This window comes from Zonotrichia leucophrys, chromosome 29, assembly GCF_028769735.1.
Source record: "Zonotrichia leucophrys gambelii isolate GWCS_2022_RI chromosome 29, RI_Zleu_2.0, whole genome shotgun sequence".
NCBI lineage: Eukaryota > Metazoa > Chordata > Aves > Passeriformes > Passerellidae > Zonotrichia > Zonotrichia leucophrys.
In genome coordinates this window covers 1,213,797-1,241,585 of record NC_088198.1, presented here as the reverse complement: position 1 = coordinate 1,241,585, position 27,789 = coordinate 1,213,797, and the positions used below count along the sequence as shown (strand labels likewise).

The 27,789-nt window shown below is 59.4% G+C and overlaps 3 protein-coding genes across 4 annotated transcripts; 2 read left to right on the top strand and 1 right to left on the bottom strand.

Moving 5' to 3' along the window:
• Window positions 1-1,372: 1,372 nt before the first annotated feature.
• Window positions 1,373-5,483, top strand: LOC135459256 (tubulin alpha-1C chain). The gene is made up of 4 exons (XM_064735033.1): window positions 1,373-1,502; window positions 2,883-3,105; window positions 3,201-3,349; window positions 4,466-5,483. The coding sequence occupies exons 1-4, from the start codon at window positions 1,500-1,502 to the stop codon at window positions 5,435-5,437; spliced, it is 1,347 nt and encodes a 448-aa protein (XP_064591103.1). The 5' UTR covers window positions 1,373-1,499; the 3' UTR covers window positions 5,438-5,483.
• Window positions 5,484-6,914: 1,431 nt separating this feature from the next.
• PRPH (peripherin) lies at window positions 6,915-10,974 on the top strand. Its single transcript, XM_064734773.1, has 9 exons — window positions 6,915-7,369; window positions 8,228-8,288; window positions 8,874-8,969; window positions 9,043-9,204; window positions 9,277-9,402; window positions 9,488-9,708; window positions 10,409-10,458; window positions 10,581-10,657; window positions 10,731-10,974. Exons 1-9 carry the CDS (start codon window positions 7,026-7,028, stop codon window positions 10,770-10,772), a joined length of 1,179 nt encoding a protein of 392 aa, XP_064590843.1. The 5' UTR covers window positions 6,915-7,025; the 3' UTR covers window positions 10,773-10,974.
• A 2,232-nt stretch (window positions 10,975-13,206) lies between these two features.
• Window positions 13,207-27,513, bottom strand: GLI1 (GLI family zinc finger 1). 2 transcript variants are annotated; one of them, XM_064734771.1, is made up of 11 exons: window positions 27,391-27,513; window positions 27,208-27,285; window positions 26,649-26,844; window positions 25,584-25,734; window positions 24,460-24,561; window positions 24,241-24,381; window positions 22,131-22,280; window positions 21,123-21,287; window positions 19,530-19,778; window positions 17,417-17,696; window positions 13,207-16,111 (listed from the first exon to the last, which is right to left on the bottom strand). In XM_064734771.1, exons 1-11 carry the CDS (start codon window positions 27,485-27,487, stop codon window positions 13,944-13,946), a joined length of 3,777 nt encoding a protein of 1,258 aa, XP_064590841.1. In that variant the 5' UTR covers window positions 27,488-27,513; the 3' UTR covers window positions 13,207-13,943. The 2 variants fall into 2 exon arrangements, with proteins under 2 accessions (XP_064590841.1, XP_064590842.1); XM_064734772.1 differs by having other exon boundaries at window positions 24,460-24,558.
• Between the last annotated feature and the right edge of the window lie 276 nt (window positions 27,514-27,789).

Here is a 27,789-nt window from a genome sequence, read left to right as displayed (position 1 = left end):
GGACATGGAGGACTGGGGGGCGGGGGGGCACTGGGAGTGACTCGAGAGGGACACTGAGGGTGCTCAGTGCGTGGGGGGGACAGACACTGAGGGTGCCCAGGCTGTGAGGGGACACTGGGAGTGACTCGGGGGGGACACTGAGGGTGCTCAGTGAGTGGGGGGGACACTGAAGTGCCCAGGCTGTGAGGGGACACTGGGAGTGACTCGGGGGGGACACTGAGGGTGCTCAGGGACACTGAGGTGCCCAGGCTGTGAGGGGCGCCCAGGGTTTGGCAGGACACCGGGCAGCGTGGGCTCTGTAATTCCGTCTCGGTGCCAACCCCAATGTCCCTATGCTGTCCCAAACCCCTCTGTGGCCACTCCTAACCCGCTCCAAACCACCCCGGAGCGGGGGAGGCAGGGCGGGACAGGGCTCTGCCCCCCGGGGGTGGGTGTGAGATGTTCCCCCGGCCCCGTCCGTCCTGCCCCACCGGACCTGCCCCGCGTGGCTTCCCCCGGGAGCAGCCCCGGGGCTGGCACGGGGCAGGGCGGCGGCGGCGGCGGGCACAGGAGCCGGCGCGCCGGGAGCCCGCGGGGCTTCCCACGGGAACGGCACCGCGATGGGGACGGGGCCGCGGGGAGGGATTTGGGAGCCCCGAGATCTCCAACCCAGCGGGGCTGGGGCGCTGCGGGGGGTTCAGGGACCCATCGTGCCGCCGTCTGAGCCCCCCGCCCCAATACCGCAAAGCCCCCCGACCCTAAAGTCCCCCGCCCCTAGGGCACCTCCTAAAGCCCCCTGCCCCAATACCGCAAAGCCCCCGCCTCTAAAGCACTGCCTAAAGACCCCGCCCCTAAAGCTGCCCCTAAAGCCCCCTGCCCCAATACCGCAAAGCCCCCGACCTAAAGCATCCCTAAACCCGCCCCTAAAGCCCCCGACCCTAAAGTCCCCTAAAGCCCCACCCTAGGCACCTCTAAAGCGCCCTGCCCCAATACCGCAAAGCCCCGCCCTAAAGTGCCCTAAAGCCCCCCGCCCCTAAAGCTGCCCTTAAAGCCCCCGCCCCTAAAGCACCCCCTAAAGGCCCCGCCTCTAAAGCCCTCGTAATGCCCCCACCCCAATATTCCGCCGTCCCTAACGCCTTCCGACCCCTCTGACCCCCCCAATTCCCCCCTGTCTGCCCGCCCAGCCCCCCCAATCCTCGGGACCCCAATCCTCCTCCCCGCCCACAGCCACGCCCACTTCCACATTAGGCCACGCCCCCTCCGCGGCTCCCGCCCACCGCATTCCGCTCAGCTGACGTCACCACCCACATTCGAACCGGCCAATCAGAATCGAGGCGGGGCGGAGGGGGCGTGTCCAGAGCGCCGCGTGCTCGGAGGGGCGGGGCGAACTCCCATTGGCTCCTCCCCCTGTCCCCGCCCCCTCACAGGCCACGCCCCCTGGGGTTAAACTCGGGGGCCCTACGGGGCAACCCCCGCCTCCCTCCTCGACGGCTCCGTAACGGTTCGGGCAGCGAGCGGCCATGGTGAGGGTTGGGGGCCTTCGGGGGTCCTGGGGGGCTCCGTGCGGGGTGAGACCCCCGAGAGTTCGGGACCCCTCTGAGCAGTAAGGGGGGCTGAGGGGTGGGGGCGTGCCGGGCCCCCCAAGTCCCCTGCAGGACGTGGGGCCGAGCTCTGGAGGCGTTGGGAGCCCCGCGCGTGTTCCGGACGCCTCGTGGGGCTGCCGAGCTCGGGCTCGTGCTGGGGGTGCGTTTATCCCCCAAAACCGGGGGTCGCTGCCCCGGGGGGGGTTCCACTCACCCCAATTCCCTGCTAAATGAGTGGGGACACGCCGAGTGGCACTGCGAGTCCTGGGCTCCCACTGGGGACTCAACTTGTCCCGACAGGAGAGGAACAGGCCGAGAGGGGGTTGGGGGCACCCCCTGTGCCCCCCTCTCGTGGCTGTGCTGGCCGGGACACGCGTGGGTGTGAGTCACGGCGTGGGGGGGGCAGATTCCAGCGTGGCCCGGACGCAACCGGGAGCGGCTGGCACGGGGAAAGTCCTCGCGGTCAGCGGAGTTTGCTCTGGCCCGGGTGGAGCTGGGAGCTCAGGAACCGGGACAGGCCGGGGTTGTGCAAGGGCTGCTGGAGAAGGGAGCGGCTCCACGTTCCGTGGGGTCCAAAACGCCCCGAAGTGATGAGCAGCCCCCTGGGGAAGGGGCTGAAGTGTCACTGTCCCTGTGTGTGATCCATGGCTGGAGGGCACTGGGAATGGTGGGCACTGGGAATAATCCCAATTCTGGGCTCGTGGGAGGTGCTGGTGCATGAATGGCACCGAGCAGTGCAGGGGGCCAGGATGGGACCCCCAGAACTGAGCACCCTCTGTGTCCGTGGTACCCCCAGAGCTGAGCACACTGATAACCCCAGTCTGGTCCCTCCTCAGCTCCTGGGTGTCTCCAGCTGGAATTCGGGGTGATGCTGGGTCAGCCCTGCACAAACCAGGGTTTGAGGGGTTGAGCTTGTGCCCACCTCGTTATTGCTCAGTCCCTCAGTGGGTTTGGGCAGGATGGGATCCCCGGAGCTGAGCACACTGAGATGTTCCCTGGGATGTGGGGGTGTCCCTGTCACTGCAGAGGGGGGTTCAGTGTCCCTGTCCTCAATAGGAGACTGGGAATAGTGGGGAGCAGCATTAACCCTGAGGAACCCCAATTCGCGGCTCTGTGGGGTGTGTAGGGTGAAGGGCACCAACTGGTGCAGGGTCTCAGCTCCTGGGGAAGGGGCAGCAGGATGGCACCGCCAAAGCTGAGCACAACGGGAGCAACTGGGGCAGGATCTGCCCCCATCCAGCCTTGAGGAGAGACCCTTCCCAGCCCGGTGGGTGCTGAGGGGGGACAGAAGGGGTGACCCGGATTCGTGTGCCCCCGCAGCGCGAGTGCATCTCCATCCACGTGGGCCAAGCGGGCGTGCAGATCGGCAATGCGTGCTGGGAGCTGTACTGCCTGGAGCACGGCATCCAGCCCGACGGGCAGATGCCCAGCGACAAGACCATCGGCGGGGGGGACGACTCGTTCAACACCTTCTTCAGCGAGACGGGCGCCGGCAAGCACGTGCCCCGGGCCGTGTTCGTGGACCTGGAGCCCACGGTGATCGGTGAGCGCGCGGGGGGCGGCCGGCGGGCGGGCGGGGCGGGGCGGGCGCTGGCGGCGGGCGCTGGCTGCTAACGGGGCCCGGGGCTGTCCCCGCAGACGAGGTGCGCACGGGCACGTACCGGCAGCTCTTCCACCCCGAGCAGCTGATCACGGGCAAGGAGGATGCGGCCAACAACTACGCCCGCGGGCACTACACCATCGGCAAGGAGATCATCGACCTGGTGCTCGACCGCATCCGCAAGCTGGTAGGGGCGCTGGGGGGTCCCGTGGGGTGGGTTTGTCCCTGCGGGGGATGTGGGGACAAAGGGAAGCTTGGGGTGTGCCTGGGCAGCTCCTTCTCAGCCCATCAGCACTTTGGGGCAGAGAGTGGGGTTGTGCCAGGAGAGACTTCAAACCTTCCTGGTGGGACCTGTTGTGCCTCCAGGATCTGGATGGATTTGTTGTGTCAGCCTGCAGCACATCCTGGCTCCCTATGGGGTCTGGATGCTCTCAGTGATCAGGATCAGCCCCTTGCCTTCCCCTTGACCTGAATCCCTTTATTCAGGGCTCTGCAACCCCACCAGGACAAGATGTGCACCTTGAGCTTGGTCCATCCCTGTGGTGGATGTGGGGACAGGGGGGAGCTCCAGGTGTCCCTGGGCAGGTTCTTCCCAGCACTTTGGGACAGAGGGTGGGGTTGTCCCAGGAGGGGCCTGCTGGACCTATCCTAGCCTTGCCAAGAGGAGGAGAAGGGTGGGAAGCCCCATGGCCAGGGCAGGGGGGCAGGTGAGATGCTTTGGGTGCTGGTGCAGCACTGGTTTGACTGGTGTGGCTGCCCAGGCTCTTTGAACCCCTGGTTCCCACGCTGGGGCTGGCGCCGGGGCGGCCGGACCTGCTGCGCCAGCGGCTCCGCTCGGGGAGCTCCTGGCACATCAAAGGCTGAGCTGGCTGCCCCTGGGCTCTTGTGGGATCACAGCCTGCTCCTGCTGCACCCTCTTGGAAAAAAAGAGAGGGGGTGAAGCCGTGGTTGACTTCCAGAACCTGCTGGGGTGTCTCCCAAAAGCTGGGGGATCCACCATGAGTCAGTGTCCAACATGGAAGGTCAGGGACGCCCTGTCCACCACGCCGTGGTGCTGGGACACCCTAACAATGTCCTTATGAGGCCAAAGAGAGGAACAGCTTCTGTTGCCTGGAACACACATGGCCCTCCTTGTCTCTGCAGAGTGTCCCCAACTCCCTGCAGGACGGGGTTCCTTCACCTGGACCTGCTGGGAAGGTCCTGAGATCCTGGGAGGAAAATTTTCCTTCCAGGGCAAGTCAGTAGCAGCTGAAGTTCAGAATTCCTGACAGTTTGGCCTTGTTTTCTCCTTCCCACCTCTCAGGCTGACCAGTGCACAGGGCTGCAGGGCTTCCTGGTGTTCCACAGCTTTGGCGGTGGCACCGGCTCTGGCTTCACCTCCCTGCTCATGGAGCGCCTCTCTGTCGACTACGGCAAGAAGTCCAAGCTGGAGTTCTCCATCTACCCAGCCCCGCAAGTGTCCACAGCCGTGGTGGAGCCCTACAACTCCATCCTGACCACCCACACCACCCTGGAGCACTCCGACTGCGCCTTCATGGTGGACAACGAGGCCATCTACGACATCTGCCGCCGCAACCTGGACATCGAGCGCCCGACCTACACCAACCTGAACCGCCTCATCAGCCAGATTGTGTCCTCCATCACAGCCTCTCTGCGCTTTGACGGAGCCCTGAACGTCGACCTGACAGAATTCCAGACCAACCTGGTGCCCTACCCCCGCATCCACTTCCCTCTGGCCACCTACGCCCCGGTTATCTCTGCTGAGAAGGCTTATCACGAGCAGCTGACGGTGGCTGAGATCACCAACGCCTGCTTTGAGCCGGCCAACCAGATGGTCAAGTGTGACCCTCGGCACGGCAAGTACATGGCGTGCTGCCTGCTGTACCGCGGGGACGTGGTGCCCAAGGATGTCAACGCCGCCATCGCCACCATCAAGACCAAGCGCACCATCCAGTTTGTGGACTGGTGTCCCACTGGTTTCAAGGTTGGCATCAACTACCAGCCACCCACGGTGGTGCCCGGCGGCGACCTGGCCAAGGTGCAGAGGGCTGTGTGCATGCTGAGCAACACCACGGCCATCGCCGAGGCCTGGGCCCGCCTGGACCACAAGTTTGACCTGATGTACGCCAAGAGGGCCTTTGTGCACTGGTACGTGGGGGAGGGCATGGAGGAGGGCGAGTTCTCGGAGGCCCGTGAGGATATGGCAGCCCTGGAGAAGGATTATGAGGAGGTGGGAGCCGACAGCATGGAGGGCGACGACGAAGGAGAGGAATAGAAGCGCCTTGTCTCAACGCCGTGGTGCTGTTCATTAAAATGCCTCTCCCCAGTGCTGCCTCTTCATTGTGCTGGGACAATCCGCCTCGTGGTGACCTGGGGGGACATCCCAGGGGAGGGGGGGCCTCAGCTGGGCTGGCTGCCAGGCCCCGCTGCCAGCTGGCACAGGGGAGAGCCTGGGGGGTTCTGTGGGGTTGGGGTCCTTGTGCTATGAGCTGGCACTGGTGGGGGGCTCATGTCCTCCTCAGCTTTCTGCTGGTCCTGGGGCCCTCCAAGTGACCCCTGAGAGCCCCCAGTCCTGCCCAGAGCCTGCTGCAGACGGGCTGGATGTGGTGTCACGCTGCTGCTGCTGGCACGGGGCCACTCTCGGTGCGGCTCTGCAGAGCGGGGAGGGGTCCTGGGCGGGGGGGACCCTCCCCTGGAGGAGCCGCTGGGCAGGGCAGCGACTCCTTCCCGTAAGTGCCGCCCTGGCTGCCCGGAAAGGGGGCGTTCCGGGGGGGTTCCGGGGGGGTTCCGGGGGGGTTTCAGGGCTCGCTGTCCAGCGCTGCCCCGCGCATGGCAGCTCCCGCAGCGCCGAGTCACGGCGGCCCCGACACAGAGGGAGGGCGGTGGGTGAGAGGGGCACCCCCTCCCCGGATGCTGAGCAGAATGGAACCCAGCTCAAGGGGTGCTCTGCATGCCAGCTGCGGGGTTTGTACCCCCATGTTACCTGTGGGGGGACCCCATAAGGGTCTCTCTCCTTCTGACCCAGCGTGGGGGGGTTCCTGTGTCTCCCGGGCACCCTCGGGTCCTCTTTCTCCTGGTGCTGCTGGTTCCTCTGCCCGCAGCCCCCAGCCCCTCACCTTGCATCCTTTGGGGGTCCCTGAGCCCCCCTGAAGGGGAATTCCTGCAGCCCCACATCCTGCAGCCCCTGCCCTCATCCCGAGGGGCTTCACGAGCCCCCCTGAAGGGGATTCCTGCTCCTGCAGCCCCCGCCCCTCATCCCGATGGGATTCCCGAGCCCCCCTGAATGGGAATTTCTGCAGCCCCCGCCCCTCATCCCGAGGGATTCCCGAGCCCCCGTGAAGGGAATTCCTGCAGCCCCACATTCTGCAGCCCCCACCCCTCATCCCTTGGGGGTCCCCGAGCCCCCTGAAGGGGATTCCTGCTCCTGCAGCCCCCGTCCCTCATCCCGAGGGGCATCCCCGAGCCCCCCTGAAGGGGAATGCCGCCAGCCCACCCAACATCCCGATGGATTCGCGTCCCACCTGAGCGCCTCCCCGATGGGAATTACCCCTGAAGGTCCCCACATCCTGCCAGGCCCCGCCCCCCCCTCATCCCGATTCTGGGCATCCCGAGCCCCCTGAATGGGAATTCCTGCAGCCCCACATTCTGCAGCCCCTGCCCCTCATCCCCTGGGGGTCCCCGACCACCCCCAGCCCCTTTCCCCGCCCCTTTGAGGGCACATCCGCAGCCCCCGATCCTCCCTCCGGCCGGGAGACCCCTCCCCTCTCTCTGTGTCCGGTACCCCCGGGTCCCCCCGGGCGGGGCGGAGCCGCTGCCCGCTATAAACGGCCGCTACCGGCAGCCAGCGCCCTCCCGGTGCCACCATGAGCCGCCGTGCCCGCGACCCCGGGATGTCAGCGCCGCTCCCCGTGGCCCCGGAGCGGCTGGCGGCGGCGGCGGCAGCGCGGGGAGCGGAGCGGGAGGAGCTGGCGGCGCTGAACGATCGTTTCGCCGCTTTCCTGGAGCGGGTGCGGGCGCTGGAACGGCAGAACGGGACCCTCCGAGCCGCGCTGGGCCGCGCCACCGCCGCCAGCGGGCCCCGCACCGGGCTGGTGCAGGGGGAGCTGCGGGGGCTGCGGGAGCGGCTGCAGCGCCTCGGCCGCGACCGGGACCGGCTCCAGGCCGAGCGGGACGGGCTCGCCACCGACCTGGCGGCGCTGAGGCAGCGGTGGGACGGCGGAGGGACCGGGGGAGGCAGCGGGATGGGGAGAGAGGATGGGTGGGGATGAGGGATGGGGATGGGAGGGTGTGTGGGTAGCAGGGGATGGACTGGGATGGACTGGGATGGAGGGGGATAAACTGGGATGAGGGATCTACTGGGAGGGACTGGGATAGGGGATGGGGAGGGGAGGATGTGCCGGGGACCAGGGGAGGAACTGGGATGGACTAGGATGGGGCAGGAACTGGGATGAGAGATGTACTGGGATGAGGGATGGGCTGGGATGGGGGATGAATTTGCAAGAGAGATGAACTGGGATGGACTGGGATGAGGGATGAATCGGGATGAGGGATGGACTGGGATGAATTTGCAAGAGGGATAAACTGGGATGGACTGGGATGAGGGATGAACTGGGATGAGGGATGAACCGCAATGGGAACCGGGGGTGTGGCAGGGTGAGTTATGGGATGGAGACTGGGGAATGTGCCAGGGACGGACTGGCATGAGGAATGTGATGGGATGAGATTTTGCACCAGGACGGGGAGAGGGGGATGCAGCGGGATGGGGATGGGGGAGCCCCGGGGAAGTCGGGGGAGGGACTGGTGAATGTCCGGGGAAGGCGACCCCTGGGAAGGGATACTGGGACAGGCACCCGGGGTGCACGGAGGGCACTGGGACGCACTGGGAGATGCGGGCTCTGCGGAAGGGCGGGGCACTGGGAGGGGCAGGACAAGGGTGGGGACACTGGGACGGGATCGCTGCGAGCGCTGGGGCCGCTCCATCCCCGTTCGCCCCCGCTGTGTGCGCAACAGGAGGAGGGGTCTGCACCCCCGCCCCCGCCTCCCTCTCATCCCTTGCTGTCCCCAGGCTGGAGGACGAGACGCAGAAGCGTGAGGATGCCGAGAAGAGCCTGGTGCTATTCCGCAAGGTCAGGGGGGTGAGGGGCCCGTGTCCCCCCGCAGTACCCGTGATCCGTGCCTGGAGGGCACTGGGAATGGTGGGCACTGGGAATAATCCCAATTCTGGGCTCGTGGGAGGTGCAGGTGCATGAATGGCACCGAGCAGCGCAGGGGGGCCAGGATGGGACCCCCAGGGCTGAGCATCCTCTGTATTTGTGGTACCCCCAGGGCTGAGCACACCGGTAACCCCAATCTGGTCCCTCCACACCTCCATCCTCAGCTCCTGGGTGATGCTGGGTCACCCCCGTGTGAGCCAGGGCACAACTGGGGTTTGGGGGGCTGAGCCTGTGCCCACCGTGTCACTGCTCAGCCCCAAAGTGGGTTTGGGCAGGATGGGACCCCCAGGGCTGAGCACACCGGTAACCCCAGCCTGGTCCCTCCACAGCTCCTGGGTGTCTCCAGCTGGAGTTTGGGGTGATGCTGGATGAGCCCTGTACAAAACCAGGGTTTGGGGGGCTGAGTCTGTGCCCACCACCACCCCGGGCTGGGGCTCTGGGATGGTTTCACCCCCTCCACGCTGCCCTGCAGCTCATCCACCCCCGCCTCTCCCGCAGGACGTGGACCACGCCACGCTGTCCCGCCTGGAGCTGGAGCGCAAGGTGGAGCTGCTGATGGACGAGATCGGCTTCCTCAAGAAGCTGCACGAGGAGGTGGGGCCGGGGCGGGATGGGGCGGGCAGGGGGGCACAGATCAGGTCCTTGTGATGCCCCCGAGCCCCCGCAGGAGCTGCGGGACCTGGAGGTGAGCGGCCCGAGCCCGGCGGGGCTGTCCGAGGTGGAGATGTGCAAACCGGAGCTGACGGCGGCGCTGCGGGAGATCCGCACCCAGTACGAGAGCATCGCTGTCAAAAACCTGCAGGAAGCCGAGGAATGGTACAAATCAAAGGTACCCGGGGCTGCGGAGGGATTTAGGAGCGGCTGAGCCCTCGCAGAGCCCTGACTCGCCCTGCCCGGGCAGTTTGCCGATCTCTCGGATGCAGCAAACCGCAACCACGAGGCGCTGCGTTTGGCCAAGCAGGAGATGAACGAGTCCCGGCGGCAGATCCAGAGCCTGACCTGCGAGGTGGACGGGCTGAAGGGCGTGGTGAGAGCCCGGGGAGGGTTCGGGGGGCGTGCAAAAAGCGGAGCCCGGCCCTTGGAGCCCTTTGCAGCCCTTTGTGTCCCTGCAGAACGAGGCGCTGCAGCGGCAGATGCGGGAGATGGAGGATGAGTTCGGCGAGGAGATCGGGAACTACCAGGACGTGGTGGGGAGGCTGGAGCAGGAGATCCAGCAGATGAAGGAGGAGATGGCGCGGCACCTGCGCGAGTACCAGGACCTGCTGAACGTCAAGATGGCCCTGGACATCGAGATTGCCACCTACAGAAAGCTGCTGGAGGGCGAGGAGAGCCGGTGAGGGCAGCAGATTGTGCCCGCTGCCCCGGGGCATGTCCCCTGTGTTGAGTCATCGTGGTTATTGTGGGATTTTACCGGGAGGCAGCAGCTCCAGGCCTCGTTCCCACAGGAAAACAAGAGGTTCCCATGGGAGCTGAGATAAAAGCAAGGCCAGGGGATGGTGGGGGAGCTGCCTCAGGCTCTGCTCTGGGTGCCAGCCTGGCTGCCCATGGGCACAGCCCCCAGCCTGGCAAACCACTGGCACAGCCCCCAGCCTGGCAAACCAGGGGCACAGCCCCCAGCCCATGGGCACAGCCCCCAGCCTGGCAAACCACGGGCACAGCCCCCAGCCCATGGGCACAGCCCCCAGCCCGGCAAACCACGGGCACAGCCGCCAGACCATGGGCACAGCCCCCAGCCCATGGGCACAGCCCCCAGCCTGGCAAACCAGGGGCACAGCCCCAGCCCATGGGCACAGCCCCCAGCCTGGCAAACTACGGGCACAGCCCCCAGCCCATGGGCACAGCCCCCAGCCTGGCAGCCCATGGGCACAACTCCCAGCCTGGCAAACCACGGGCACAGCCCCCAGACCATGGGCACAGCCCCCAGCCCTTGGGCACAGCTGATCTGGGGTGTGGGTCACAGACTCGAGGGTGTGGAAGGGTCCCTGGCAATGCCCAGGGGTCCCAGCCCCTCCTCATCCTCCTCTCCCCCCCAGGATCACCATCCCACTGCACCCCACCACCTCCTTCAGCATGAGGAGCTCAGGTGAGCCACAAGCTGGGGGTCCCCCACGATGTCTGGGGGTCTTTCCTTGGGGGTAAAGCCCCTGGGTGGGTCCCTGTGCCATCTGGGAGGGCACAGGGTGCTGATGCCCCCTCTGTGCCCAGTGCTGGAGCCGCAGCCTGCGGAGAGCCCGGCCCGGAGGATGGTGCTCATCAAAACCATCGAGACCCGGGATGGGCAGGTGAGAATCGGGGGTGCCCTGCCTGGGAGCCCCAACCCTGCCTTGGGGCTGACCCCAAATTCTCCTCCTGCAGCAAGTGGTGACGGAGTCGCACAAGGAGCGAGCGGGGAAGTGACAGAGGAGCGGCTGCGCTGGCCCCGACCCCACGGGGGGGTTTGTCAGACCCTGCTGCGTCCTGAGGGGGCAGGAGCAGAGCAGGGGGGGCTGCGAGCGCCCCAATTGCTGTTCCTGCTGTCAGCACCACGGGACAGGGCCGTGGTGTGTCCCTGTGCCTTGCAGTGTGTCCCTGTGCCTTGTCCCCCCACTATTTATCGCTATTTATTGCCTATTTATTGATCTCCCAACCACACCCCCAGCTGTATTCAATATCGAGCGTTCCCCACGCTGCCCTGAGGCCGAGGGGGTCCCGGCTTCTCCCTCCTGCCACCACAGCTGGCACTGCTGTCCCCGGGGCTGGCGGTCTGGTGACATCCGAGCACTGTCACTTGTGGTGTCATTGTCATGGGGAGTGGGACAGAAAGGAAATCTGCGCCCCCAGGGCCCCTCTCCATGCCTCGACTGCCACTCTGGGGGTCTCACCTCCCCTCCTGTCACCGCAACAAGCACCGGTTACACTGGGATTGGTGGTGGCACCCAAGCGCTGTCCCCTGTGGTGTCACTGTCATGGGGACAGAAAGGGACGCAGTGCCCGGTTGAGGAGGGATCTGTGTCTCCTGGGTTCATTCTGTCCCAGAGCCCCTCTCCATGCCACGACTGCCACTCTGGGGGTCTCACCTTCCCTCCCATCACTGCAACAAGCACCGGTTACACCGGGGTTGGTGGCTCCGCTGTCCCCTGTGGTGTCACTGTCATGGGGACAGAAAGGGACGCAGTGCCCGGTTGAGGAGGGATGTGTGTGCCCTGGGTCCTGTTTTGTCCCAGGACCCCTCTCCATGCCTCAGCTGCCACTCTGGGGGTCTCACCTTCCCTCCTGTCACTGCAACAAGCACCGGTTACACCGGGGTTGGCGGCTCCAGTGACATTGAAGCGCTGTCCCCTGTGGTGTCACTGCCATGGGGAGTGGGACACAAAGGAAGCAGAGCCCGGCTGAGGGGGGATCTGCGTCCCCAGGGCCCCTCTCCATGTCACAGCTGCCACTCTGGGGGTCTCACCTTCCCTCCTGTCACTGCAACAAGCACCGGCTGCCACTGGGTTGGTGGCTCCGCTGTCCCCTGTGGTGTCACTGTCATGGGGACAGAAAGGGACGCAGTGCCCGGTTGAGGAGGGATGTGTGTGCCCTGGGTCCTGTTTTGTCCCAGGACCCCTCTCCATGCCTCAGCTGCCACTCTGGGGGTCTCACCTTCCCTCCCACAACTGCAACAAGCACCGGTTACACCAGGGTTGGTGGTGGCACCCAAGCGCTGTCCCCTGTGGTGTCACTGCCACGGGGAGTGGGACACAAAGAAAGCAGCGCCCAGCTGAGGGGGGATCTGTGTCCCCAGGGCCCCTCTCCATGCCACAACTGCCACTCTGGGGGTCTCACCTTCCCTCCCATCACTGCAACAAGCACCGGTTACACCGGGATTGGCGGCTCCGCTGTCCCCTGTGGTGTCACTGCCATGGGGAGTGGGACACAAAAGGAACCAGAACCCGGCTGAGGGAGGATCTGCGTCCCCAGAGCCCCTCTCCATGTCACAACTGCCACTCTGGGGGTCTCACCTTCCCTCCCATCACTGCAACAAGCACCGGTTACACCGGGGTTGGTGGCTGCGCTGTCCCCTGTGGTGTCACCGCCTCGGTGAAGGAGCCTCAATCCCTGAACTCTGAATCCCCGGGGGTCCCGCTGCTTCCCAGGACCCCTCGATTTCCAGAGGACCAAAGGACACGCCCGGTACCCGCTCCAGACCCACGGAATCTCCGCCCGGTGCTCCCGGAGCATCGCAGGACCGGGCCGGGCACGGCCGCGCTCGTTCCCTACCGGCACCACCAGGGGGCGCCACCGGCGCGGCCCCATCGCTGCCGCGGGTTAATTCCGCGTTAATTGCGTGTTAATTACGGGTTAATTACAGCGTGACAAGGCTCTGGGTGCGCGGGGAAACACCCTGATTTCTATAATTGCGTTCAGGGCTTTTTTTTTTTTTGCATGATTAATTGAGTTCAACGAAATTATGCAAAATTGCTTTAATGAAAGATTTGCTTGTTCGTTTTGTTATTTTAAGCAAATTTTTGCACTATTTCATTACTATCAGCATTTTTTTGCACCACTGATTGAATTACTTTAAGCAATTTGTGCACAACTGCGTTATTTAAACAAATCTTGCACACATAATTGCCGTATTTTAAGCAAATGCAGCATTATTGCATTTAAAATATTTTTTGCATTGTCAATTGCGTTAAGTACTTTTTTTGCATTATTGTGTTATAGCAAATCATACAAATTTGCATAATTTCATGAAATTTTGGCGCAATTCATTGCACTACTTCATGCAATCTTTGCACCATTAATTACACAACAATATAAAATCGCATTATTTTAACCCTTTTTTCCCCACTATTAATCACGTCATGTTAGCCAATTTTTTCGCACGAAAACTGAATTATTTTAACCCTTTTTTTTTTTTTTTGTGCATCATTAACAGCATCATTTTAAGCCGTTTGCATTATTTGAAGCGCTTAATTGCAATCTGGGTCACGGCAACACCAACTCGGGATCCCTGCCCGAGGGTGGCGAAGCGGTTTTGGCTACAGGGGACCAAGGACGAGATCAGGGAGCCCCTGGCAGGGGTGACAAACACCTGGCACGGGTGACAAACACCTGGCAGAGGTGACAAACACACAGTCACAGTCCCCTGAGAAAGGGTTTAATGAGGGGAGGGGGTGGCACTGCTGGTGCTCGCACAGAAAGGAGGTTCAGGGGGACGGACGGACAGACAGACAGGTATGGACACTATGTACAGGCACCCCCCGCCCCACCTTTGGGGAATTGCCCCTCTGGAGCGGGGCTGGGGGCGCTTGCAGTCCTGCCAGACTGGGATTTGGGGCGGGGGGCACTGGGACGGCCCATGGGGTGGGGGCTCTTTGGTTTCGGCGTTAAGGCTGCGTGGGTGAGGGGGGGGCTCACCCCAGTAAGGGCCCAGTAAAACCAGTTCCCCACTCCAGAGGTCTCCTGGAGGGTCGGGGCTGTGTCCTGGACCCCTCCTGAACCAGGGTGACTCCAAGGGGGGTGGTCCCGGTTTCCCCCCAGGCACAAACGTGGCTGTGAGAAGGACCCCCAGCCCCGGCCCCACCTGAGGGCAGGTGCCCCCCGTTAGGACAGCGAGTTGAGGAAGTGGCTCTCCCCTGCCAGCGTGCTCAGCATGGAGCTCATGTCCCCCACTGCCATGTTGGCACCCCCATGCGAGGGCATCAGGAGCCCCCCGGCCGGGCTGGGGGGTCCGGGCAGCGCCGGGGGGGTCTCCACGTCCTCCACAATGGCAGCAAAGTCAAGGTGCGTGTTCTCCAGGTCCAGCGAGTCCAGGCTGTTGGCCACCTGCTCCCCAGAGTCCAGGTAGTAACAGGAGGTGCCCTTGAGTCCCTCGGGGCCGTAGTGCCCGCAGCTCGCTGCCCCCTGCCCCAGCAGCTTGTGCCCACCTTTGCCCCCCTGCCCTGGGTAGTACAGGGGGAGGGTCCCGGCTCCCTCGGGCACGGCACGGGCCGGGGGCAAGCGTGGCAGGCGCCGGGCACCGGCGTCCACCCCGTCGTAGCCATGCCCAGGCTGTGCCAGGCTGCTCGGGTAGCTCAGGGCAGGCTGGTGCGCCGGTGGTTTGGGGCCAGCTGGAGGGTGTGGGATCATCTCGGGGTTGAAGCAGGGCGGGCTCAGGAGGTGCTGGGGCTCCGCCAGGCTCTGCAGGTGATCCCCTTTGGGTTGGTAGCTGCAGTACCTGGGGCTGAGGTACGGCGGCGGGGCTGGCACGGCCTGGCACTGCCCGGGCTCGCTGCCCAGCCCCACGCCAGCCACGCTGCCCTTGCAGGGGGGCGGCTGCTCCCCCCACATCAGCGCCTGCTGTGCCTCCACGTAGTTCCTGACCATCACCTCTTTGCTCTGCAGGGTGGGGGTCTGGGCTCGGCGGGCACCCGGGCTGGCCATGCCCATGTACCCGCCCGGTGTGGGTCCCACAGGGGGGTACCCACCGTGCCCCATGTCCATGCTGTGCCCAAAGGCAGCGGGGGAGGCCGAGGGCCCGGCCAGCTTGGTGCTGGGGCAGGGAGCCAGTGCCGGGCTCGGCGCTGGGTATCGCTGCTCGGATTTGATCTGGAGCCGGTTAAAACGATGCCCCCCCGAAAATTCTTGGTCCTGGCATGAGCTCACCAGTTTGGGATGCTGCCCACAGGCGCCGGGGTGGGGGTACTCGATGTTTTGATGGGCACAGTGTGGCCCAGACATGGTGGGAGCACCCACACCTTGCCTGGAGCTCATGCCCAGTGTGCCCTGGGTGGGTCCATCCCAGGGCTCTGGCACAGCCCTGTTGTTCCCAGCAGGCAAATTGGGGAAGCGCTGGTTCATCTGGCACGGCGGGAGGGAGAACTCAGGCTGCTGCAGCAGCGCCTCCTCCATGTCCCCATGTGTCCCCACCATGGTCCGGTGAGCGCCGTAGATGCCACCCTGGAGCTCCACGCCGGTGCCCTGGCACGGGAAGCTTTCCTCAGGATAACCCAGGTACTGCTCCATGTCCAGCAGGCCGGATTCGGGGCCAGGGCCCCCCATGCTCTCCATGAAGACGTTCTCAGTGATGCTGGGGGGGCGTGGGGAGAAGCCATGGCGCTGCAGGTTGGCCTCAGACCCACCCAAGGGCTGCAGCACCGTCCTGCCCGCGCCTGGCACGCTCACATTGCCCACACTCTTAAACCTCTGCACCCTGGGCATGGCCGGAGGCTTGGCCACCGTCCGGGCAGGGTCACTCGCCCGTCGCACGCCGTGCCGGGGCACCAGCTGAGCGGGCACGCTGCCTGGGTAGCCGGGGTTCTCGTTGGAGCTGTTCCTCCTCACCAAGCCATTGGTGACACAGCGAGGCCCGGCGTGCGCGGGGTAACCCCCGGGCGTGCCACCGTGCCCACCTGGTGCCCCCTGCTCCACGCTGGGCAGCGGGGTGGGCGGGGGGCCGCCCGTGGCCGCCGCGTACTTGGCCTTGAGGCGGTAACGCTGCGCCGGGGTGAGGTCACCCACCCCCGGCAGCCCCCCGGTATCACCGGAGCGCCGCGGCTCATCCGGAGAGGCGGCACCGTAACCGTCAGCGGGCACGGGCACGGCCGCGGCGTCACCGGCCGGGCACAGGTACGGGGACACCAGCGAGGAGCGGCGGCTGACGGTGTAGGCTGAGCTGACGGTGCTGGTGCCGCTGCTGCGGCGCTCGCCCGGCGCCGCCAGGCCCAGCTCGGCCGCCGACAGCTCGGCGATGCGGCGGTGGGAGGCCGGCGGTGGCACCTCCCCGGGCAGGCCTGCGGGAGAGAAGTGTCACAGTCATGTTTTCTGAAAAATTCTCTGTCACGGTCATGTTTTCTGAAAAATTGTCTGTCACGTTCATGTTTTCTGAAAAATTTTCCATCACACCCATGTTTTCTGAAAGATTTTCTGTCACGCTCATGTTTTCTGAAAAATTTTCCATCACACCCGTGTTTTCTGAAAAATTTTCCGTCACGGTCATGTTTTCTGAAAAAATTTCCGTCACACTCATGTTCTCTGAAAAATTTTCTGTCACGCTCATGTTTTCTGAAAAATTTTCCCTCACAGTCATGTTTTCTGAAAAATTCTCTGTCACGATCATGTTTTATGAAAAATCCTCTTTGCCCAGGATTCCTCTCCTGGGAAGCTGAGAAGGCTCAGAGAAGAAAGGAAACAATAATTTTCTGATTTGCTTCTCCTGTGTTTTGCTGCTTTGGGATGTGTTTGGGTATTGTTTACCAACAATTATCAATGGTTGTTTCATTGGTTCATTTCATAAGCCATGAAATTTATGTGGTTTCATGTAAATTGTTTTGACTTATTAGCCAACCAGGGCCAAGCTGTTGAGGCTCTGGAAAGAGTCACGAGTTTTTCATTATTATCTTTAACATTCCTACCTGGATATAATCTGAGATTTCAAACATTCCTACCTGGATAGAATTAGAGATTTCAAACATTCCTACCTGGATATAATCTGGGATTTCAAACATTCCTACCTGGATACAATCTGAGGTTTCAAACATTCCTACCCAGATATAATCCAGAGGTTTTGAGACACCAGCACGGCTTCTCCACTGGATTCCCCAGAGGAGCAGCAGCTGCCTCTTCCCCTGGATCTTCAGAGGAAGAATAAATCCTTCTCTACAGGATCCCTGCTCCAGCAGAACCACCCCTGACACTGCAGGAGGGCTGAGCCACAATTCCAATGGGACTGCTGCCAACACCCTGACCCACAGGGTGTCAGGTTGGGTTCTGACTCTGTCAGTGCTGTTTTTAGTTACTGCATTGTTTATCTTATCCTTTTATTTTCTTCCCTATTAAAGAACTGTTATTCCCTACTCCCATATTTGTTGCCTGAGAGCCCCTTAATTTAAAATTTACAGCAATTCAGAGGGGTGGGGAGGGTTTGCATTCTCCATTTTAGGGGAGGCTCCTGCCTTCCTTAGCAGGCACCTGGCTTTCCAAACCAAGACATTCTAACACCAGCAAGGTGTGGCAACCTCTGGCTGCCACCCAGGTGTCCTCACACCCCTCCCACGGGCCAGCCCCACATCCCAGGGGGAGAGGCGCCCCAATCTCACCGGCTCCAGGGATGGGGGGCAGGCTCAGCCCCTTGGAAGCCGTCGGTTTCCTCAGCTGCTTCAGCTTGTCGATGCGAAGGTTCTCCAGTTTGTGCAGGGCCATGAGCCCCGAGGTGCCCATGGGCTCCCCGGGCACCACGTCCTCCAGCGTGGACAGGTCCTCGTAGCTGCCGCCGGCGTTCCCGGCCATCTCCACGCCGCTGTCGTTGTTGGTGGTGCTGCCCAGGGGTGAGTGGTCGCTGCTGCACGAGGATTGCCCGCCTGGGCTGGGCTGGGGCTTCTGGGGAGAACCAGAGCATGGCAAGGGGGTCAAACACCCAGGATGTGGGAACCCAGAACATCCCTTGGGCTGTCCAGGATGGCCAAGACCCTGCCAGGGGGCTGAGAAGCCCAGAACACCTGTGGGTTTGATTATGACCCATGGAGCAAATTACCAACCTTGTGTGAAGATCAGCAAGCCACAAGAGTTCAGGTAGAATAATAGTGAAGTTATCACGGGGTGGGAAAAGTAGATTTTGGGGTTTTTGGTATGGGGGTTCAAGAGGCAAGATAGAGGAATTTGGGCCTCTCCAGCCTTTCTCCTTCTTCTTCTTGGCCTCCATCTCCTGCTGTGATGGTGGCACTTTTGGGTTGGTTTAGAATAGAAACAGAGTGTCTAACACAGGTGATAGTTATTGGAAATTAAATGTAAATAAAGTACATGTAGTTTTTAGTATAAAAAACTAACACCACCCCAAGGGCTGGAAACATTTATCAAGTTTGTGTGAGGAGTTACAAGCCACAAGAGTTTGAATAGAATGACAGTGAATTAATCACAGGGTGGAAATGTAGAATTTTGGGGATTTAGAATGGGGGCTCAGGAAGCAAGATGGAGGGAACTGGGTGTGTCCAGTCTTTCTCCTTCTTCTTCTTCTTCTTGCCATTCATTTTCTGTAGTGATGTTGGCACTTTGGGATTGGTTTAGAGTAGAAACTCACTGTCTAACATAGGTTGATAGGTATTGGGAATTAAGTGTAAATATTGTACACGTAGTTTTTAGCATAAAGAGATAACACAGCCCCTGGGGCAGGCAGAGTGCTTGGAACTGTCCTGCTGGATGGACCTCAGCAGGGCAGGAGAAAGAATTTTAAGATAAGATAAAATAAACAACCTTGAGATTGAGAAATGAAGAGTTCTGACTCCTTCTTCAAGTGCTGGGCTGGGAAAAGAGACTTAGGAATTTTCCTTGGGGTCACTCTGATAAGCTGGAGATCCCAACACCAGGACACACTTGGAATCACCATGAAGGCTGGAAAAGCCTCTGAGATCACTGAGTCCAACTAAACCCAACACCAATGTCACAGACACATTTTATGAAAAATCTTTTCGTTAGGATTTTTCCTCCTGAGAAGCTGAGAGGCCGCAGGAACGAAATGTAAACATTGATTATCTGCTGCTGTGGAATGCAACAGGTGCATCTGTGATTGGTCTCATGTGGTTGTTTTTAATTAATGGCCAATCACAGTCCAGCTGTCTCGGACTCTCTGATCAGTCACAATATTTTATTACCATTCATTTCTATTCCTTTCAAGCCTTCTGATGAAATCCTTTCTTCTATTCTTTAGTAAGTTTTAATATATAATTTTCTTTTAATATAGATATAAAATAAAATAATAAATCAGCCTTCTGAAACATGGAGTCAAGATTCTCATCTCTTCCCTCATCCTGGCACCCCTGCAAACACCACCACACGCTGCCATGTTGGGTTAGGACACACTTGGACACACTTGGCATCACCAAGAAGGTTGGAAAAGGCTCTGAGATCACTGAGTCCAACTATTAACCCAACGCTGCCATGGTCAGCAATAAACCACATCCCCAAATGCCACATCCCAGAGATTTTTGGACACTGCACCGAAAAGGGATGGTGATTTCATAGGGCAGCCCATTCCAGTGCCTGACAACAAAGAAATTTTCCCTATTATCCAATATCTAATATCCTAATATTAGATATCCTAATATTATATATCCCAATATCTAAGCCTCCCCAGGAACACCTTTGGGCTGGTTTTTCCTGTCCCCCACCACCAAACCCTCCCTCCATCCTCCACCACCCCCGCAGCTCCTCACTCACCAAGGCCAGCTCGGGCACCAGGAGTTTCCCATCGTCCTTCCGAGCCTCGCTGGGGCCGTTTGCCTCCTTCTCCTGCTTCATGTCTGGGGGGGCACCGGGGGTGGGCAGTGCCCGGCCCGGCCCCACGTCCCCCCGGTGCTTTTTGGTGACGTGGGCGTCGGGGCCGTGCACGGTCTTGACGTGTTTGCGCAGGGAGCTGGGGTCGGTGTAGCGCTTGGTGCAGCCGGGAATCTTGCACACGTAGGGCTTCTGCAGGGAGGAGGGGGGGAGACAGCTCCAACTGCAGCCCCCAACCCAAAAATAAACCCCCCTTGGCACCCTCTGGAGAGAGCTGAGGGTGGCATCAAAGCCCTATGGAGGGCACATGGTGCGCACTGGGATGAGCTCAGGAAGGAGGAACTGCCCAGGAGTGGGGTAAAGGGATGCCAGAGGGACCTGACAGGCATGGAGAAGGGAGGTGTCAGCTCCAACTGCAGCCCCTTCCCCAGAAATAAACCCCCCCTGCCACCCTCTGGAGAGAGCTGAGGGTGGCACCAAAGCATTTGAGCCATCTTGAAGGGCGCATGGTGAGCTCAGGATGGCAGAGGAAAGAGGGAACTCCCCAGGAGTGGGGTAAAGGGATCCCAGGGGGAATGCTGGTGATGAAGGAGGCCCCTCCCCAAAAACAAACTCCCCTTGGCACCCTCTGCAGAGAGCTGAGAATGGCATCAAAGCAGGTGAGTCCCCATGGAGGGCACACGGTGGGCACTGGGGTGAGCTCAGGATGGCAGAGGAAGGAGGGAGCAGGATAAAGGGATCCCAGGTGGTTAAGGAGACATTTAAAGCAGGAAAAGAGGGAGTTGGGGTGATGCCCAGGGGTGTGAGGAGCTCTCAGAGGGCAGCAATGACCCGGGAGCACACGGTGGGGCCGTACCTCTGCAGAGAGCTGGGGTTGGCATCAAAGTGGTTGAGTTACCTTGGAGGGCACACAGTGGGCACTGGGGTGAGCTCAGAATGGCAGAGGAAGGAGAGAGCAGGATAAAGGGATTCCAGGGTGACGAAGGAGATGTTTAAAGCAGGAAAAGAGGGAGTTGGGGCGATGCCCAGGGGTGTGAGGAGCTCTCAGAGGGCAGCAATGACCCAGGAGCACACGGTGGGGCCGTACCTCTGCAGAGAGCTGGGGTTGGCATCAAAGTGGTTGAGCCACCTTGGAGGGTGCATGGTGGGCTCAGGATGGCAGAGGAAGGAGGGAGCAGGATAAAGGGTTCCAGGGTGACAAAGAAGATGTTTAAAGCAGGAAAAGATGGAGTTGGGGTGATGCCCAGGGGTGTGAGGAGCTCTCAGAGGGCAGCAATGACCCAGGAGCACACGGTGGGGCCGTACCTCTGCAGAGAGCTGGGGTTGGCATCAAAGCAGGTGAGTCCCCATGGAGGGCACACGGTGGGCGCTGGGGTGAGCTCAGGATAGCAGAGGAAGGAGTGAGCAGGATAAAGGGATTCCAGGGTGACGAAGGAGACATTTAAAGCAGGAAAAGAGGGAGTTGGGGCAATGCCCAGGGGTGTGAGGAGCTCTCAGAGGGCAGCAACGATCCAGGAGCACACGGTGGGGCCGTACCTCGTTGGAGTGGGTGCGGTTCTGGTGCTTGGCGCGGTCGGAGGCGTTGGAGAAGGCTTTGTTGCACCCCTCGTGCTCACACACGTAGGGTTTCTCCCCCGTGTGCGAGCGCAGGTGGGTCTTGAGGTTCTCCAGGCGGGAATAGGCCTTGTTGCAGCCCTCAAACTGCAGCAGAGCAGGGTGGGACGTGTCACACGCCGTCACCAGGACTGGGAGCAGTGGTGACACGTCCCACATGTGACACATCTCACCTCCCAACACACCTGCCACCCTCACACCTTCACCCTGGGGTTGTGCCACCTCCTTCTGCCCCATGGCAGCCCCTCAGAGGGTCCCCAAACTGGGATTGACGGCAGCACCCAGCTCCCCATCCTGATTCAATTCAGGAACATACTCCAAAGCATGGGATAACTCTAGGGCCATGTGGGTTTAGATGGGATTTTGGGAAGAAATTTCTCCCTGTGAGGGTGGGCAGGCCCTGGCATAGAGAAGCTGAGGCTGCCCCATCCCTGGAAGTGTCCAAGGACAGGTTGGACAGGGCTTGGAGCAGCCTGGGATAGTGGAAGGTGGGATGGGATGAACTTTGAGGTGCCTCTAACTCAAAACATTCCAGGATTCCATGAGCACCACACCTGTACCCACCTTCTGCCACCCCCTTCTGCCACCCAGGCTCCAGCTCCCAAATTTTTTGCCTGAAAGCCCCTTCATTTAAAATTTATAATAATTTGGAGGGAGGGGGTTTATATTTTCCATTTCAGGGGAGGCTCCTGCTCTCATTACCAGACACCTGACTTTCAAACCAAGACAAACTGTTATTCCTGCTCCCATATTTTTTGCCTGAGAGCCCCTTAATTTAAAATTTATAATAATTTGGAGGAAGAGGGTTTCTGTTTTCTATTTCAGGGGATGCTCCTGCCTTCTTTATCACCCACCTCTCTTTCCAAACTGACACACCCCTCACTCCCCCAGCCCAGCCAGGATTTTGGGGGCAGTTTTTTGGCCTCTCACCGTGCACTTGTGAGGCTTCTCTCCCGTGTGGCGCCTCATGTGCACCACCAGCATGTACTGAGCCTTGAAGGGCCTCTGCTCCCGCGAGCACGCCGCCCAGTGGCACACGAACTCCTTCTTCTCGCCGTGGATGTGCTCGTTGTTGATGTGCTGGGGAGGGAGGGCAGCGTCACTGGGGGCACTGGGGAAGTGGGCAAGGGATGGGGGACGAAGGAGGGAAAGGGGATGGGGGATTGGGATGGGAGAAAGGGATACAGGAGAGACAGGGACGGGAAAAAGGAGATGGAAGGACTGGGAAAGGAGTGGGGTGGGAGAAAGGGACACAAGAGAGACTGGGATGGGAGAAGGGGGATGGAGGGATTGGGATGGGAGAAAGAGATACAGGAAAGACTGGAGTGGGAAAAAGGGGTTGGAGGGATTGAGAGAGGAATGGGGTGGGAGAAAGGGACAGAGGAGAAACTGGGATAGGGATGGGAGAAAGGGATACAGGAGAGACTGGGATGGGAGAAAGGGACATTGACAGACTGGGATGGGAGAAAGGGGATGGAGGGATTGGGAGAGGAGAAAGGGATACAGGAAAGACTGGGGTGGGAAAGGGACATGGACAGACTGGGATGGGAGAAAGGGGATGAAGGGATTGGGAGAAGAGTGGGGTAGGAGAAAGGAATACAGGATAAACTGGGATGGGAGAAAGGGATACAGGAGAGATTGGGATGGGGGGAATAGGGATGGGATGGAAAGAGGATGGGGGGATTGGAGAGAGGAAAGAGATACAGGAGAAGACTGGGAGTGGGAAAAGGGATATGGAAGACTTTGGGATTGGGAGAAAAGGATGAATGGGATGGGAGAAGAGGGGAAGATGGGAGAAATGGGATAGGATAGGGAGAAAGGGATACAGGAAATGGTGGGGAGGGATGAGGATGAGGAAAGAAAGGGACGGGGGAAAGGATGCACAAACTGGGATGGGGGAAAGGGGATGGAGGGACTGGGATGGGAGAAAGGGACATGGGCAGACTGAGATGGGAGAAAGGGGATGACAGGATGGAGAGATGGGATGAGAAGAGGAAAAGGACAGGAAGACTGGGATGGGGAAAGGGAGATGGAGGGACTGGGAGAGGAGAAAGAGATACAGGAAAGACTGGGTGGGAGGAGAAAGAGGGTTGAAGGGATGAGAGAGGAATGGAGTGGGAGAGAAAGGGAAAGGAGAAACTGGGAGCTAGGAGAAAGGGATACAGGAGAGATTGGGATGGGAGAAAGGACATGAACTGGATGGGAGAAGGGATGCTGGGATGGGAGGAGAAAGAGATACAGGAAAGACTGGGGTGGGAAAGGGATATGGACAGACTGGGATGGGAGAAAGGGGATGAAGGGATTGGGAGAAGAGTGGGGTAGGAGAAAGGAATACAGGATAAACTGGGATGGGAGAAAGGGATCCAGGAGAGATTGGGATGGGGAAAGGGAGATGGAGGGACTGGGAGAGGAGAAAGAGATACAGGAAAGACTGGGGAGGGAGAAACGGACAGAGGAGAGACTGAGATGGGAGAAAGGGGATGGACAGACTGGGATGGGGAAAAGGGATACAGGAGAAACTGGGATGGGAGAAAGGGGATGGAGGGATTGGGATGGGAGAAAGAGATACAGGAAAGACTGGGGTGGGAAAAAGGGGTTGGAGGGATTGAGAGAGGAATGGGATGGGAGAAAGGGGCATGGACAGACTGGTGTGGGAGAAAGGGACATAGAGGGACTGGGATGGCAGGTGCAGACACCAGAGCTTGGGGGAGAACAGCCCCGGTGGTGTTTGGAGGAGGCAGAGAATGCAGGGGATGCTTGAGGGATACTCTGGGAGGACCAAGAGAGGTCCAAGTGGCCCAAAGGATGGTCAGGGGATATGGGAGGGTTGGAGGAAGGAAAGCTGCAGCAAAGGAGGGATCTGGAAGCACCAATGGCTGAGGAGAACTGAGGAGAACCAGGAGGGAACTCCAGCACCATGGTGAGTCCCCAGGGGTGGCTGGGACCCGGGAGCAGGAATCCCAGGCTGATCCAGGGGATGCTGCCCAGCAGCCTGAGGGCAGATTTTGGGGTGGCAACACCTTGGCAGCCCCTGACTCACGTGCACCAGCTGCTCCTGCGTGTCGAACTCCTTGGCACAGCCGTCCCAGTAGCAGTTGGTCTCATACACAGCCTCACACTCGGCTTTGCCATCCTCCTTCTCCAGCTCCTCCCGGACATCCAGCATGCCCAGCAAGGGGTCCTGGGGGGCACGGGCAGGTGAGCGCTCCCAGGTGTGACCCCACGGCAGTTTGGGGGGATCTGATGGGCAGGGGTGTACCTGGGTGCCCGTGGATGCTGGGCTGGAGACGTCACCCTCAGATCGCTCCTCTGGGAATTTGGCACTCAGGGGGCTGCTCAGGCTCCACTCCAGCTTCAGCTGCTGCCAGGGCAGGGAAGAGGGAGGGAGTCAGCAGGAGATGGGCACGGGAACAGGAACGACAGGGATGCACAGCTCACATGGATGCAGCTCACTTACATGGAACCCAAATCACAGGGATCCCCACTCACAGGGAACCCCACTCATGGGGATGCCCTTTCACATGGAACCCCACTCACAGAGATCCTCAATTACATGGAACCCCAATTACATGGAGCCCCACTCACAGGGATCCCCTTTTCACATGGGACCCCACTCATACAGATTCCCAATTCCATGGAACACCACTCACAGGGATCCCCTTTCACATGGAACCCCACTCACAGAGATCCCTAATTACATGGAACCCCAATTACATGGAGCCCCAATCACAGGGACCCCCTTTCACATGGAACCCCACTCGCAGGAACATCCTTTCACATGGAGCCCCACTCACAGATCCCCACTTACATGGAACCCCAATTCCATGGAAACCCTTTCACATGGAACCCCACTCACAGGGATCCTCAATTACATGGAACCCCAATTACATGGAACCCCACCCACAGGGATCCCCTTTTCACATGGAAACTCACTCACAGAGACCCCCACTCACAGAGATCCTCAATTACATGGAACCCCAATCAAAGGGATCCCCTTTCACATGGAACCCCACTCACAGATCCTCACTTACATGGAACCCCAATTACATGGAACCCCACTCACAGGGATCCCCTTTTCACATGGGACCCCACTCATACAGATCCCCAATTCCATGGAACCCCAATTCCATGGAACCCCACTCACAGAGATTCTCAATTGCACGGATCCCCAGTTACATGGAACCCAAATCACACTGATCCCTCCCACAGGGATCCCCTTTCACATGGAACCCCAATAACAAGGATCCCAAATTAAATGGAACCCTACTCACAGGGATCCCCTCTCTCACATTTCCCCCACACCAGGAAGTGTTTCTGTGCCCCATTTCACAAATCCCCCATACCTGGCAGTGTTTTAGGGTTCCTCTCACAGATCCCCCATACCTGGCAGTGTTTCAGTGCCCCTCGAGCAGGTGGGTGCTGCAGCAGCCCCCCACGTGTGGGCACCTCGTGGGAGCTGCACGCTGGGGGTGTCGGGTACAGGTGCCCTTGGCCCTTCTGCTGCCCAGGTGGGCTCTGGTACCCCAGGGACGGGCTGTGGAGAGCAGGTGACACCATCAGGAGATAAGAACGGAGATCTGGAATCCCAACCATCCCTTCCCCACCCTGCTCCTAAATATAGATATAATGATATATTTACCTATATGTTATATATATATAAAATATCTATTATATATATAATAGATATGTATTATATGTGTAATATATATTTTATATATATAATATCTAGAATATCTACACATAAATATATATAATTATATATTTATCTATGTATAAAAATATATATTACAAATAATATATACTATATATATTATATATGTAATATATATAATATATATTATATATAATATATGTAATATATATAATATATGTAATATGTAATATATACTTTATATAAATATAATATCTAGAATATCTTTATATAAATATATATAATTATATATTTACCTACATATTATATATAATATATATATTATACATATAATAGATATAATATATATGTGTAATATATATTTTATATATATAATATCTAGAATATCTATACATAAATATAGATATAATTATATATTTATCTATATTTATAGTATATAAATATATAATATATAACATAGAATACATATAAATATAATATATATATAAATATAATATATAATATAGAATACATATAAATATAATATAATATATATATAAATATAATATATATATTTTATCTATTCCTATAATATATATAAAAACAGAATAACAGAGGATGCCTCCCCTATTATTCTATTTACCTTTGTTTTTCTATAGTTTAAATACTTTTCCTGCTGACCAATCTCATGGCTGCTGCTTTAGCTCTACTCCCAGTTCTGCTGTATCTGATGCCTACATCCTGCAGCTTTCCCAAAACCCTCTGATTTTGTGGATTCCCAGCCCAGGGGGTGCCAGGGGTGCCAGGGCAGTGCCCACCTGATGGTGCTGATGGACAGGTGACCGTAGGAGCCGCCGGAGGAGGCGCAGCGGGAGTTGATGAAAGCCACCAGGGAGTTGGGCGAGGTGCGGATCACGGTCTGCAGGTCGATGCTGGAGTCGGACAGGGGGGAGATGGACAGGGCTCGCTTCTTGCCCAGCTTCCCTGCGCCTCGGGGCGTGGAGAAACGGGAGCCTGAGGGGGCAGAGCGGGGGAAATGCCCTCAGTGTGATCCTGCGGGGCTGGAGGCACCCCAAAGACACAAACCCGGTGTTTGGAGGGTGCAGGAATGCTCAGAGTGCGCCTTAAATTTGGGACTGAGAGATGTTTAACCCCTCCAGGGAATCCCCGCTGCCCCATGGTGCCCCAAATCCGGGGGCAGAGCAGGGGGCACAGCTCTCAATATGATCCAGGGGGGCTGGAGGCACCTCAGGGACACAAACCTGGTGTTGGGGTGCTGCAGGAGCGCCAGTTCACTTTGGATTTGGAACACAGAGATGTTCAACCCCCTCTAGGGAACCCCCCCTGCCCCACAGCCCCCCAAACCCCCAGACTCACCATCCCCGGCGTGTTCAGCTCCCGGTGCCAGCCCATACCCGCGGTGCCCGGGCTGGTGGCACACGGGGAAATCCAGCCCTGGAGGAGGGAACAGAGCTGAGCGGGGTGTGGGACAGAGACCCCCGGAGCCCCCCTGACCTCAGGGGGGGTTTATGAGGATCCTGAAGCCCCCCCATGACCCACCTGGTGGTCCCGGGGGTGCGGGGGCTGTTCCGTGCGGGGCGTGCAGGCAGCAGTGCTCGCTGTAGCCGGCGGCCGGGGGTCCCGAGGGGTCGAACATGTCGCGATAGGGCCCGGGGATGGCTCAGGGGGACATCGAGGGGGTGGCGAGGCCCGGGGGGCGACACCGGGATCTGGGGGGGACACCGGGACCTGGAGGGGGGGGGAGAGGGAGAGGTTGGGTTCGGCCGCCAGGGGGCGCCAGAGTACGCGGGACCCCCATGGCCGGGAATGGATTTAAACAAAAATCGGCGAAATTTGGAGATTTTGGGAAGAAATTCCTCTCTGTGAGGTTGGGCATGCCCTGGCACAGGGTGCCCCTGGAATGATGGAAGTGTCCAAGGCCAGGCTGGACAGGGCTTG

Bases quoted from the DNA above. Each gene is read 5' to 3' on its own strand.
- LOC135459256 (XM_064735033.1), top strand. The intron at 3,106-3,200 runs GTGAGCGCGCGG...CTGTCCCCGCAG, and splicing joins CCTGGAGCCCACGGTGATCG to ACGAGGTGCGCACGGGCACG. The intron at 3,350-4,465 runs GTAGGGGCGCTG...CCCACCTCTCAG, and splicing joins TCGACCGCATCCGCAAGCTG to GCTGACCAGTGCACAGGGCT.
- PRPH (XM_064734773.1), top strand. From the start codon at position 7,026: ATGAGCCGCCGTGCCCGCGACCCCGGGATGTCAGCGCCGCTCCCCGTG. The intron at 9,205-9,276 runs GTACCCGGGGCT...CTGCCCGGGCAG, and splicing joins AGGAATGGTACAAATCAAAG to TTTGCCGATCTCTCGGATGC. The intron at 9,709-10,408 runs GTGAGGGCAGCA...TCTCCCCCCCAG, and splicing joins CTGGAGGGCGAGGAGAGCCG to GATCACCATCCCACTGCACC.
- GLI1 (XM_064734771.1), bottom strand. From the start codon at position 27,487: ATGTTCGACCCCTCGGGACCCCCGGCCGCCGGCTACAGCGAGCACTGC. The intron at 22,281-24,240 runs GTGAGTCAGGGG...CTCCCTCCCCAG, and splicing joins CGCAGGAGCAGCTGGTGCAC to CACATCAACAACGAGCACAT. The intron at 16,112-17,416 runs GTGAGATTGGGG...TCTCTCCCGCAG, and splicing joins GCCCCCCATCCCTGGAGCCG to GCCTGCCCGGGGAGGTGCCA.